The sequence below is a fragment of the Rhinatrema bivittatum genome, chromosome 3 (assembly GCF_901001135.1).
Source record: "Rhinatrema bivittatum chromosome 3, aRhiBiv1.1, whole genome shotgun sequence".
NCBI classification, from domain to species: domain Eukaryota; kingdom Metazoa; phylum Chordata; class Amphibia; order Gymnophiona; family Rhinatrematidae; genus Rhinatrema; species Rhinatrema bivittatum.
This window is the reverse complement of record NC_042617.1, coordinates 315815087-315829389: the sequence shown is the minus strand read 5'-3', so window position 1 is coordinate 315829389 and position 14303 is coordinate 315815087. Positions and strand designations below refer to the sequence as shown.

Sequence of the window (14303 nt, the reverse complement as noted above, 5' to 3'; positions counted from 1 at the left end):
AGGGACGCAGCGGAGCACACATGGCCTTGATGCCCTCTAACCACCCCAATCCCAGAGCAAAGCAGTGCAGCAACTCTCAATGATGCAATGCTACTTGCAGTGGCAGGCTAATTGAGACTAAACCAAAAATTAGCAGGGCTGCTGAGAATCAGGGCATGGGCCTATGTGCTGGGTGCTAATGATGCTTCTGATAGTCAGAATCATATTCTATACTGCGGGGATTCGACTCCAATAAATCATTCTGCCTAGTTCTGATTAACTTAACAGTTGCCTTCAACACTGTTGACCATAATCTTCTATATGCCACCAGCTGAGAAACATAGGGATTGATAGAAATGTACTAAAATGGTTCGTCTCTTTCCGTGCTGACAGATCTTTCTAAATAAAACTAGATAATCACCTGACACATTCCAGTGCACAACAGGTGTTCCGCAGGGTTCGGCGCTATCAGCAACCCTATCTAATATCTACATGCTGCCATTGTGCAAATTATTAACTGACCTTGGAATAAACTTCTTTTTATATGTAGACAATCTACAATTCTATACCCCTCTAACAAGATCATCTGAGAAATCAGCATCACTTATTTCTGGATATATGATCACCATAAAAGAAAAACTTGCACAATTGAAACTATTAATGAATTCCCAAAAAAACAAACTAATTTGGTTGAGCCCCACCAAAATCTATTCCACCTGGCATTGATCTTGGAAACTACCAACTAATTCTGAAAACTCAGTTAAGGGATCTTGGTGTCTAAGTCGATGACAACTTAACTATGAAGACCTATATTAGCAAACTGATCAAATCTGGTTGCCATAAACTATGAATACTTAGCCGACTGAAACCTCTTCCTAGCACAGCTGACTTCTGAACCATTTTACAATCTCTAATATTCTCAAAGTTAGATTACTGCAATTCTCTATATTTCTAGGACTTCTGGCTAGTCATCTTAAACCACTCCAACTTCTGCAAAATGCTGCAGCCAGACTACTGACCGAAAAAAGAAAGTTCAACCACATCACCCCAACCCTGATAGCAGTGCATTGGCTACCTGTACAATCGAGAATAATATACAAAGTACTAAAAAAAATATACAACAACATGAATCCAAACAATGATCCGATGGGAATAACATTCAAACCACATATTCCCACACAAGCGCTAAGATCTCAGAACAAAGGCCTGCTAGAAATCCCTACCATAAAAAAATTCTCATCTAACACAAACGAGAGACAGAGCGATATCAATTGCAGGCCCAGTGCTATGAAACTCAATGCCAGAGAATCTTCGAATAATAACCAGCATTAAGAAATTTAAGAATGAACTGAAAACTTGGCTACTTGATAATGCCTACTCTCTAGGTGATATAACTAGTTCCCCCTTACTCAGTTAACCAATTATGTCCTGCATATTACCGCATTCTCTCATCCCCCCCCCCCCCCCCCCCCCATAATGATTACAAATGCGTCCTATATGTCTGTCTTTGAAGTACACCCTTAGATTTGGAATGTTTTCCTTGAATGTTTACTCGTATGCAAGCCTGCCTTTGTAACTCACTCTGTGAGTGTTAAGCCTGCACACCATTGTGATTTCTCACATGGAACAACAGTATATAAAACACTCAAATATTTTCTATTTAATTGGTAACCAATGGAGATGAAAAAGGACAGGAGAAGAAACTTCATTACGAGCAGCTCCAATCAGGATTCTTGCAGCAGAGTTTTGCATTATCTGCAAAGCTCTAAAGAATGATTATGGAAGACCCAGATAAATTGCATTATAGTAGTCAAGAATCATCAAAACTAGTGCTTGTAAAACTGTACGAAAGTCACTGATAGCTAAATAAGGTTTAAGTTGTGGTGTATCCTTACCTTAAAGAAAGAACTTTGTGCTTTAAATGATAAGTTACAGTCCAGTGTGATACCTGGACTTCACACCTGTTTGAAATCGGAATAGAACAGCTATCGAATTGAAATGTTGCAGATTTATGAATCAAATAATTTTGGTCTTGCTAATATTCCGCATAAGCCTGTTACTTTTCAACCAACATTTCATTGCATTAAGAGAAATGGTAGGTAAAGTGCATGGTAATGAGCTGATTTGCATGCAAGCGCATGTAAATCAACTCATTTCTAGGAAATTTGATATAAACAAAATAACATGGCTTGTCTCAAAAATCACAAGGCGCGTTATTTTCAAGAAAGTTAACTGCAGCTCCTGAGTTCTGGCTACCTTTCTCCGGGTGCATTGGGGTGCTAACAAGCATCCTTATGCTTCCAAGTCATTAATGAAAAGACCACCTTGTCCCGAGGAAGCCTCCCAGAAAGGTGGCAAAGCCCCCCTTTCCCCCTCCTTCAATGCTTGAGTTAGCCAAATACTAAAAATTAAAATTTTCACAAAGTACAGGTGAGGCGCAGGCCCTACCTAACCCCTCCCCTTTTCCAGCCTGCTGCTGTAACCAGTAAGCTTAGGGTTGGGGTGCAGGGTTACTACTGAAGCTGGTGGTATACCAGAAAATTTGCTGCTGCCATGTGACCGACAGTCTCTTTTTTCCTGTATATTTGTCTTCTGTCTCTTAGGTGAAATTGTAAGGCACTGCGTGTGTAAGTAGTTCTGTAGAATTGGTAAATAGCATCAGTAATGTTTCCAACATAGGGCCAATCCCCTTTTCAATAGAAAACTGTATTATAAGCAACTGGTAAGCAGAAAAAAACATAACTTTGAACCAAAGATGAATGGTATATTAAAGGAGATGCGACAGAGCTCAGCAGAGGAAAGCTCATCTGAAAGAGTCCTCCACCCCTCACGCTTCAACTCAATGGGGATGAGAGGAAGATTGAGGAATGGGATAGTGCTATACCAGAGTACAAATGATATCACAATGATAGGATGGATTACCTTGGTGGGGAGATGGCATAGAGTCCAATAGCATAAAGATCCTGCAAAAGACTAAATGCTCAGTAGAATCTTTATGGGTAGAAATCCCATGTGTGTTGAGTAAGAGTATAGTGATAGGAGTATACTACCGTCCACCTGTACAAAATGGTCAGACAGATGATGAAATGCTAACAGAAATTAGGGAAGCTAACAAATTTGGAAGCATTGTGAAAATGGGTAATTTCAATTACTGCAATATTTGACTGGGTCAATGTAACATCAGGACATGCTAGAGAGAGAAAGTTCTTGCATGGAATAAATGACAGCTTCTTGGACCAGTTGGTTCAGGAACCAAAGAGAGAGGGATCTATTTTAGATTTAATTCTTAGTGGTACGCAGGATTTGGTGAGAGAGGTAACGGTGGTGGGGCCACTTGGCAATCATGATCATAAAATAATCAAATCTGACTTACTTACTGGAAGGGGGACAATATGTAAATATACAGCTCTAGCACTAAACTTCTAAAAGGTAGACCTTGATAAAATGAAAAAAATAGAAAAAAATGAAAGGTGCAGCTACAAAGGTAAGAGTGTACAACAGGTGTTGAAATTGTTTAAAAGTACCATTTAAGAAGCCGAGTCTAGATGTATTCCACACATTAAAGAAGGTGGAAGACATGGTGGATAACCAATGGGACAGTGCTATACTGGGGTACAAATTATATCGCAATGACAGACAGGAGCATCTGGGAGGTGGGATGGCACTTTATGTCCAGGATGGCATAGAGTCCAACAGGATAAAGATCCTGCATGAGACTAAATGCACAATAGAATCTTTATGGGTAGAAATCCCTTGTGTGTTGGGGAAGAGTATAGTGATAGGAATATACTACCGTCCACCTGGCCAAGATGGTGAGACGGACAGTGAAATGCTAAGAGAAATTAGGGAAGCTAACCAAATTGGTAGTGCAGTAATAATGGGAGATTTCAATTACCCCAATATTGACTGGGTAAATGTAACATCAGGACGTGTTAGAGAGATAAAGTTCCTGGATGGAATAAATGACAGTTTCATGGAGCAATTGGTTCAGGAACCGAAGAGAGAGGGTGGTGAGGCTGCTTGGCAATAGTGATCATAATGTGATCAAATTTGAATTATTTAATGACTATAAGGGGAACTGAAAGCAAATCCATGGCTCTAGTGCTAAACTTTCAAAAGGGAAACATGGATAAAATGAGAAAAATAGAATAAAACACAACAGCACAGCGGAAAACTATGGCGCCGGCATGTACTGAATTACACAAGCGAGGGATTAAATTTGGACTGCTTTACCTGGCTAAGTTACGTGTTTTCCACGATAATAAATTTCTCTTCTTCACCTCTAAAAAGCCACGGAGGGCTTCATTGCCACACTGCCACGTGCCGACGGAGAGTGAAGGGAACCTACATGCTGGCTTCGGCTGCTTTGCTATGGCTGCTGGGACGTTCTCGAATGTTAGCTTGAATTGCTACAGTTTTGTTGACTTTCCTTGTTCAATGGGCCGTGGATTTTGATATCTACCTGTGCATTTGTCGGTTGCTACGTCCGGGCCTGCGACCCTTGTTCTGCGTATTGACACTGAGGCCCATAGTTTTTGAGACTCTCAAGCTCTAGGGCAGGGGTCGGGAACCCATGGCTCGCGAGCCAGATATGGCTCTTTTGAGGGCTGCATCTGGCTCGCAGACAAGTGTCGCCATACTTCGCGGTTCCCCGCTGACCCAGCTGCTCCCCGGTCCTCCGCCGCTCGGGCTTAAAATGCTGTCAGCCCGGGCGGAACGCGGCAGGACAGCTGGAGTCAGCGGCACCGGCGTGCTCTCTTCTCCCCCCCCCTCCCCCCGCGGCCCGGAAGAGGAAGTGGAGAGCATCGGGTGCCTGCGCGGGAAGAAGAGACCACACTAGCGTGGTCTCTTCTTCCGCGCAGGCACCCGATGCTCACCACTTCCTCTTCCGGACCGCGGGGGGGAGGAGAAGAGAGCACGCCGACTGGAGTCATCCGGGTGCCTGCGCGGGAGTCATCGGGTGCCAGCGCTGGAGTCATCGGGTGCCTGCGCGGCAAGACCCGCGCAGGCACCCGATGCTCTCCACTTCCTCTTCCGGGCCGCGGGAAGAAGAGAGCACGCCGGTGCTCTCTTCTTCCCGCGGCCCGGAAGAGGAAGTGGAGAGCATCGGGTGCCTGCGCGGGAAGACCCGCGCAGGCACGCTAGTGTCCGACGGGAAGAAGACTGCAGCGCGGCTCGGAGGAAAATGAAAATCTTCAACCGCGGCCGATGGGACTCCGCCTTCGCCTCTGCGAGGGCTGAAAATGAAGGAGGTTAGCGTTGGGAGGTGGCTGCTGCTGCCGCGAGTTCCCGGGGGGGGGGGGAAGGGGGAGAGAGAGAGTGAATGAATGAGCGAGCAAGCATGTGTGTTTGAGATCCTGTGTGTGTGAGTGAGAGATTGCATGTATGTGAATGATTGAGAGCCTGTATATGTGAAAGAGAGTATGTCTGTGATTGAGATCCTGCCTGTGAGAGAGAGAGCATGAATGTAAGTTTACCATTGGGAACCTGTATGTGTAAGTTTGTAATTGAAAACCTGTTTGTTTGAAAGAGTATGTGTGTATGATTGAGATCCTTTGTGTGTGAGAGAGATCATGTGTATGTATGATTAAGAGCCTGTGTGTATAAGTAAGAGAGAGATCATGTGTGTCTGTGTCTGATTGACAGCTGGTTTAGGTGATGGAGCATGTGAGTATGTGATTGAGAGCCTGTGTTTAAATGAGAGAGAGAGACCATGTGTGTATGTATGTGATTGAGAGCTGATTTAGGTGAGGGAGCATGTGAGTATGTGATTGAGAGCCTGTGTATAAATGAGAGAAAGAGAGGACATGTTTGTAAGCATGTGAATGAGAGTCTGTGTGTGAGAGAAAAAGACAGCATGTATTTATGTGATTGAAAGCCTGTGTGTGTGTAAGCGTGAAAAGATAGACAGCATGTGTGTAAATGTGTAATTAAGAGCCTATATAAGTGAGAGAGAAAAAACATTTGTATATGTGAGTGACTGAGAGCATGTGTGTATAGGTGTGTCATTGAGAGCCAGTGTGAGAGAGAGCGCTGGTATGTGACTGAGAGAGGAGAAAGTTCCAAGCAAACCACCCCACCTCCTGCTAATTCAGAACAATCTCAGGACACCTGGATATCAAACGTTCCCAGGTATGCAGAGCAAAAAAATTTTTGTATCCTTATTATTTTTCATTACTGGATCTTTGTGTCTGCTATTTTGAAATATTTTGTTGGTATCTGGAAATGTTTTATATGAGTTTTTAATTATTGGATATTCCATTCATCAGCTGTTTCGAAATATGTTCTTTTTGTTAGTACAGTTTTACTGCTGATGATTTTATATTTCTTGATTTGTTTTATAAGGATGTGTGATGTTTCTTTTTTCCTTTGTTACACTGCATACAGAGACTCTGGCTTGTTGCAGTTTCCAATTCAGTTTTGTCTGCATGCTTCTTGTTATGCGTTTTGGTCTCTTTATTCTATGTTAGGTGAGGGACAGCACGTGATTCAGGTGAGGTTTTCTGCTGGCGTGTAGTTTCTGTGTAGGACTCTATAGCAGCCTGACTTGGTCCGTTTTCCTAATAGGAGATGTATTGGTGTCTTAAGGCCTGGTGTAATATTTTCAGAGACTTATTGTACTTTAAAAGTGTGATCTTACATAAAATGCACACATTTACTTGTATTTAGTTTTAAACATATTGTATGGCTCTCATGGAATTACATTTTAAAATATGTGGCGTTTATGGCTCTCTCAGCCAAAAAGGTTCCTGACCCCTGCTCTAGGGTATAGAAGGTTTCATGTGTTTACAACATTTTTGAAAGGTTGCACTATACTGTGTTGCTGCCAGTTGTGGGGGGCTGGGGGGGGGGGCGGAGGGGAGCTTCTCTCCACCCAGCACGATGCATGGTGGGGGAGAGAGTGGCTCTGAGCCTCTTGGGGCGAGTGAGAATGTATGGGTTGTGTGTGTGTGTGTGTGTGTGTGTATGTGTATGGGTATGGCTGAGGGGTATGAATGAAGGTTCTTGCGTTCAGGGGTTCTGAAACATAAGGGGAGGGGACAGGTTGGAAAAGCAGTTACTGAGACCAAGGCATATGGGGTACCTTGAATATGAAACCAGGTATTTGCGGCTTAGCTGGGAAGCTGCAAGGCTAAACACCGTGAGGGTTCCCTGCCCTATTCATGGGCTGGGCCAATAATACTGTGTGGTGATAGATGGAATGGCAAAGGTTAGGGTGACTACATTGAATGTAGAGGAAATCCACTCCCCTATTAAGAGTAAAAAATTATTAGCTCAGTTTAACCGTATGCATTGCATTCCCAGGTGGTTTTTCTTCAGGAAACCCACTTGTGTGATACCGAACATCAGAAACTTAAAGAAGAGTGGGTGGGCCAATGTCTGTACTCTTTCTACACAGCTCGCAAATGGGGCGTGGCTTTACTCTTTCATAAACAATTGCCATTCCAAATCACTAGAACTTGTCATGGCAAGGAAGGGCGCTATGTGATTGCAGCCGGGGTCCTTTTCCAGCAGAAGGTGGTATTCTGCAAAGTTTACGCTCCTAATATTTATTCACATGATTTCTTCTCTCATTTGGTGGGCGGAATTTACTGATCATATCATGGTGGTGGGCAGAGATTTCAACGTGGTGGCCAATAAACAGGTGGATTGCAAACCGCCCAAGCTTGCTACCGCTAATGACCGACACCAGGGGGTAAACTTTTTATTTAACGAGTTGCAGCTTATGGATGTGTGGCGTGTCCTGCATCCGGGGGATATGGACTTTTCTTTTTTCTTCAATCCCCACCAGACGTATTCGAGGTTAGACTATTTGTTGATCTCGGATAGATGGTTCCCCAGGGTGGAGGAGTCGAATATTGGTGTTATGTCCTTATCAGATCATGCCCCTGTCTCGGTCCTTTTGACCTGTGAACGAGGCCCGAGGCCCCCATTTTCATGGCGCATGCGACCGGATCTCTACTTAAACAAAGATTTTCACTCCCATTTGCAGCGCTGCTGGAAGGAATATGTGTCTCTTAATACCACCCCGGACATTTCGGCGGCTATGTTATGGGAGGCCAGGAAAGCGGTTATGCGAGGGGAAATTATCGCTTATGTGGCTAAGACTAACAGGCAGCGTAATGCTGAAATCCTGCGCCTTACAAAGGTGCTCAAGGAAGCACAACAGAGACACGTGGTTGATATGATCCCGGAAGCTAAGGGCCAGATTGACCAGGCGCGGGAAGTCCTAAACAACCTCCTCCATCAGAGGGCAAATGGGTGGAGTGAACTACAAGTCACTGCCTTGCATGTCTCATGTATGGGTACCGCACGCAAGTGATCTACCAAAGCTGACATAGCTCGGACCAAATGAGCCTTGATGTGGCCCTGAAGTTGTAGTCCTGCATGTGCATAGCAGAAAGAAATACAGTCAGCTAGCCAATAGGATAACGTCTGTTTGGACACACGACCCCCAACCTGTTACTGTCAAAGGAGACAAAGAGTTGAGTAGACTGGCGGTGATGTGCTATTCATTCCTGATAAAAAGTCAGGGCCCTCTTACAATCCAGAGTGTGCAGGGCATGCTTGCCCTGGTGAGCATGCGGTCTTGGAAAAAAGGAAGACAAGACAATGGATTGATTGAGATGGAATTCCGTGACCACCTTTGGGAGGAATTTCGTCTGTGTGTAAGATCACCATATCCTGACAAAATTTTGTATAAGGTGGATATGACACTAAAGCCTGAAGCTCCCTAACCCTGTGTGCTGAGGTGACCGCCACCAAGAAGATGACCTTCCAGGATAGGTACTTCAGATTGCAAGATTCCAGGGGCTCAAATGGTGTCCCCATGAGATGGGTTAAGACTTCATTGAGGTCCCAGGAGACCGCTGGGGGGTAGTCGAAGGCTTAAGCTGCAATAAGCCTCACATGAAACGTCCTACAAGAGGATGGTTGGAAATGGTGGCACTATCCATCCCTTGATGATATGCCTCAATGGCACAGAGGTGACCTCTCACCGAAGGGGTCAGTAAGCCAGCCTTGGACAGGTGCAATAGGTAGTCCAAAATCTTTGGTGTGGGACATGAAAACAGGTTGAAACCGTGCCCTTCACACCAAATAGAGAATCTCTTCCACTTGAGATTGTAAGATCTCCTTGTAGGTGGTTTCCTAGACTTTAACAGAACCCGAGACACACCATCCAAAAGGCTCAGGGTCTGCACAGTCACAGAGTCAACATCCATGCCATGAGGGACAAGGCTCAGAGGTTGGAATGGCACAGCCTGCCCTGGTTCTGCATGATCAGGTCTGGAGTAGTCCCCAGCCGGATAGGAGGATAGGAGGCCAATTCCCACAGAAGTGGAACCAAATCTGGCGTGGCCAAAAAAGGGCAATCATGATCATGTGCCTCAGTCCTGTTCGAGTTTCTGAAGTGTCCTCACACCACTCCTCTGATACCCACAGACAGATAAAGCACAGGATACAGCACCCAAAGCCCTCACATCCCCTCCTCTGATACCCACAGACAGATAAAGCACAGGATACAGCACCCAAAGCCCTCACACCCCCTCCTCTGATACCCACAGGCAGATAAAGCACAGGATACAGCACCCAAAGCCCTCACATCCCCTCCTCTGATACCCACAGACAGATAAAGCACAGGATACAGCACCCAAAGCCCTCACCCCCTCCTCTGATACCCACAGACAGATAAAGCACAGGATACAGCACCCAAAGCCCTCACATCCCCTCCTCTGATACCCACAGACAGATAAAGCACAGGATACAGCACCCAAAGACCTCACACCCCCTCCTCTGATACCTACAGATAGATAAAGCACAGGATACAGCACCCAAAGCCCTCACATCCCCTCCTCTGATACCCACAGATAGATAAAGCACAGGATACAGCACCCAAAGCCCTCACCCCCTCCTCTGATACCCACAGACAGATAAAGCACAGGATACAGCACCCAAAGCCCTCACATCCCCTCCTCTGATACCCACAGACAGATAAAGCACAGGATACAGCACCCAAAGCCCTCACATCCCCTCCTCTGATACCCACAGGCAGATAAAGCACAGGATACAGCACCCAAAGCCCTCACATCCCCTCCTCTGATACCCACAGGCAGATAAAGCACAGGATACAGCACCCAAACCCCTCACCCCCTCCTCTGATACCCACAGACAGATAAAGCACAGGATACAGCACCCAAAGCCCTCACATCCCCTCCTCTGATACCCACAGACAGATAAAGCACAGGATACAGCACCCAAAGCCCTCACACCCCCTCCTCTGATACCTACAGATAGATAAAGCACAGGATACAGCACCCAAAGCCCTCACACCCCCTCCTCTGATACCCACAGGCAGATAAAGCACAGGATACAGCACCCAAAGCCCTCACACCCCCTCCTCTGATACCCACAGACAGATAAAGCACAGGATACAGCACCCAAAGCCCTCACACCCCCTCCTCTGATACCTACAGATAGATAAAGCACAGGATACAGCACCCAAAGCCCTCACATCCCCTCCTCTGATACCCACAGATAGATAAAGCACAGGATACAGCACCCAAAGCCCTCACCCCCTCCTCTGATACCCACAGACAGATAAAGCACAGGATACAGCACCCAAAGCCCTCACCCCCTCCTCTGATACCCACAGACAGATAAAGCACAGGATACAGCACCCAAAGCCCTCACATCCCCTCCTCTGATACCCACAGACAGATAAAGCACAGGATACAGCACCCAAAGCCCTCAGACCCCCTCCTGTAAATACAGAAATTTCTCGGTTCAGGAGACTGATTTTGGGTACCAAACAGAGATATATTTATATAACAGTCTTCCCTCCCCGAGGACTATAGCTCTCCCAAGACACTAGTGAAAGAAGATCAGATAACTCTGTCCATGATATCCAGCGTCATGCATCATGAAAGTTAGAACTTACGGTTCGGCCTCGATGCTCTGATAAGGGGCCACGTAGTTGCTGGGTATGTAGCCCTGCTCTCTGTGCTGAGGGGCCAGCGCACGGGCTCGCCACCAGCCTGAGTGCTGGGTGTCTTCTCCATGAAGCACCTCCAGCAGGTCCCCGGCATGGAAGCTCAGATCCTCAGCAGTGCGTGCCTGGTAATCGTAGAGCGCTACGTAGACCTTGCAGGGCAGTGGCGGTCCGTTTGGCTCGGAGTTGCCGTCAGTTGGAGGCCACCCTATAGGCTTGGAGCTGTTCTCAGAAGAGGGGAAGCAGCACGGCACACAGGGCTGCAGAGCCCCACAGTGCTTCTGGCACAGGTTCCCCATCCTTTCTCCTCACTGACCAGGTCTGGATTTCCCCAAGTCTCCTATCCTGTCCTGTCCCGAGGCAATGTGCTTGGGATCTCCTCAGGAAAGTGTCTAAAGCTTCTCACCGTTGGACTGGGGAATTTGGCATAGATTCAGGAGTTACAGGCTAAAAAAAATTCAAGTTTTCATTGTCAGTCAATTGCAGTCCTTCGTACTTCAAAGTCCTGGTAAGAATTTCATTCCAGGTGACTCTGAGGGTGAAGAAAAGCAGCATCTGACTGATCCTTTACAGTTCCTTTAATCCAAAGCAAAAGGCACATCAGAGAAAATCCCAAGGGACAGATACTGTCTTTACCGCTGAGAGGAGCAGGTGCCTGGCCCTGCCGTGTGAGGTCTCCTCTCTCTCTCCTCAGTCCCGGAGGTGCTGATCTCAGTCTCAGTCTGAGGTCTCCTCTCTCTCTCCTCAGTCCCGGAGGTGCTGATCTCTGTCTCAGTCTGAGGTCTCTCTCTCTCCTCAGTCCCGGAGGTGCTGATCTCTGTCTCAGTCTGAGGTCTCCTCTCTCTCCTCAGTCCCGGAGGTGCTGATCTCTGTCTCAGTCTGAGGTCTCTCTCTCTCCTCAGTCCCGGAGGTGCTGATCTCTGTCTCAGTCTGAGGTCTCCTCTCTCCTCAGTCCCTGATTGACTGCCACTCTTTTCTTGCCAATGATTAAATCTCTGGTTTGTTTTAGTACCTGAGGGATAGGCAGCAATTGGTTTCCTTCTTTTACTTCCTGGTTCACATTCTTTGTGCACTCTGTAACTCCCCTTTGCTGTGATTAGATGGAATCTTTAACCCTCTGGCCTCACCTGGAAAAAACCTGACAGTCCTCTGGCACAGGGAGGAGGAAGAGCGCCACAGAGGAGCAGCTGGCAGGAGGCAGGGAGGAGAGATCCTTCCAGGGCAGGGAATTTCAGTCAGTCTCACTGCAATGAATGTTGCTAGTACTACTAATAGGAAGATGACTGCAGAAAAAGACCATACGGCCTGTCTCTACAATCCCTACCACTCTCTGACAGATCCTCTGTGTTTATCTCATGATTTCCTGAATTCAGATACTTTTCTTGTCTCCTCCACCTTCATGTTGCCAATCATCAAGGTACGGAAACGTGCACCCCCAGTTTGTATAGATGCACCCCCAGTTTGTATAGATGCACTGCTACCATGGCGAGACATTTTTTGGAGACACATGGGGTGAATCTAGACAGCACGTGATACTGGAGATGACAAGTCCCTAGTATGAATCAGAGATATTTCATGTGAGCTGGCAAAATCTCTATATGGGTGCAAGCATCCTTTAATTCGAGAGAGAAGAGCCAGTCCCCTTTTTTTCAGCAAAGGAATCAAGGTGAGTAAGGAAACCATTTTGAATTTTTCTCTTTCTCATGGCCCTTAGGCATCAAGAAATGCTTACAGTAAAATCCCTGCCTTTTCTCCCCTGGTGGAATGGGCTCAAGCACATTGGTCTCTATGACAAAGGCGAGCTCCTTCTGCAGATGCTGAGATGACCCCCAAGAAGGGTCTAGTCATTGATTTGGAGGGATATGCACACGGTGCCCTTTTCGTATTATGAGGCTCAACGGTTCACATAAAACCTCAGCCTGCTCTCTTATATGGATATTGGGATCTGGGCTTTGCTCTCCATGATTTAGTCTGTGTTTTGACTGGATTTGGTGGCTGTACTTAGAGGCCTCTGCTGTCAGCTGCCTCAGGTGAGCACGAGGGGCCTGTTCTTTACAAGACCGAGAAGGGTGGAGGAAGCTGCCTGCCTGAGTTGTCTGCTTCTATCTGACCCTAGCACTTTAAACCTGTGCCTGCTGTTTCCTCTCCTGCACGGAGCTGCAGAAGGAGCCCCAATAGGTCGCCAACAGGAAGCCCTGATGTTGAGCCTCCCAACCAGTCCTTAATGGAGCTGCCTTCCAGGTATGCCCCATGTGCACCTTTCATGCACGTGCTTCATGCAGCTCCCGGCCTTAATGCTAAGGACTATGACATTATTGGCATTGAGGATGCATTGCTGATCAATAGGTTTTCTCTGTCTCAATGTCTTTTATCTATTTCTGAGTTCTCTCTGATTAATTTATCTGCCTTTCCTTTTTGCAGAGGATTGCTTTACAATTTACTTATTTAAAATTAATTTCTAGGCAGTGGACAGAAATATCATATAATAAATCTAAAACTACATTGTATGATATAATTCTTCCCAAAAGAAAGCTTCAGCTTCAACTGTTCAATTCAGAGCACTCTGCTGGGGAGAATTATCCCATGTTGTGGAGTTTCAGATGTATTTTGTGACTGCATTTCAGTTTGGTGTACAGAAAGAAACATACCTATTTAAATTCAACTACACACAACTACTGTCTAGTGTCATAGGCTCAGCGGCGCGTGCAAGCCCCGGGATGCGCGTATGTCCCGGGGCTTTGAAAAAGGGGTGGGGCAGCGGTCTGGGGGGAAGTCCCGAGTCCTCTGGCACAGAGGCAGGCGTAACTCTGGAATAAGGTGGGGGGAGGATTTAGGTAGGGCTGGGGGGTGGATTAGATAGGGGAAGGGAGGGAAAGATGGGGGGGGGGAGCGAAAAAAAAGTTCCCTCCAAGGCCGCTCTGAATTCAGAGCGGTCTTGGAGGGAACAGGGAAAGCCATCGGGGCTCCCCTTGGGCTCGGCATGTGCAAGGTGTACAAGTGTGCACCCCCTTGTGCGCACCGACCCCGGATTTTATAATATATGTGCGGCAGTGAGCGGATGTTATAAAATTGGGTGTACTTTTGTGCGCACTGGATAGCACGCACAAATGTACCCTGTGCACATAGGATTTAAAATCGACCCCAATTTTATCTGATTTGTTTTAAATGTGCTACTTACTACTTCATGGCGTGCCCCCTAGTCCTTCTATTATCCGAAAGAGAAAATACAGATTCACATCTACCCGTTCTAGACCTCTCATGATTTTAAAGACTTCTATCATATCCCCCCCTCAGCCGTCTCTTCTCCAAGTTGAATAGCTCCAACCTCTTTAAC

The 14303-nt window shown here is 46.4% G+C and overlaps 1 protein-coding gene across 1 annotated transcript in view; it reads right to left on the bottom strand.

Annotated features, from left to right (window-relative positions):
* The window catches only part of FRK (fyn related Src family tyrosine kinase), a 124510-nt gene extending 112493 nt beyond the window's left edge, over window positions 1–12017 (bottom strand). The window contains exon 1 of the mRNA XM_029595235.1: window positions 10919–12017. Within this exon, the coding sequence (XP_029451095.1) occupies window positions 10919–11268 (350 nt within the window). The 5' untranslated portion in view covers window positions 11269–12017. The remainder of the gene's footprint in view (window positions 1–10918) is intronic.
* Between the last annotated feature and the right edge of the window lie 2286 nt (window positions 12018–14303).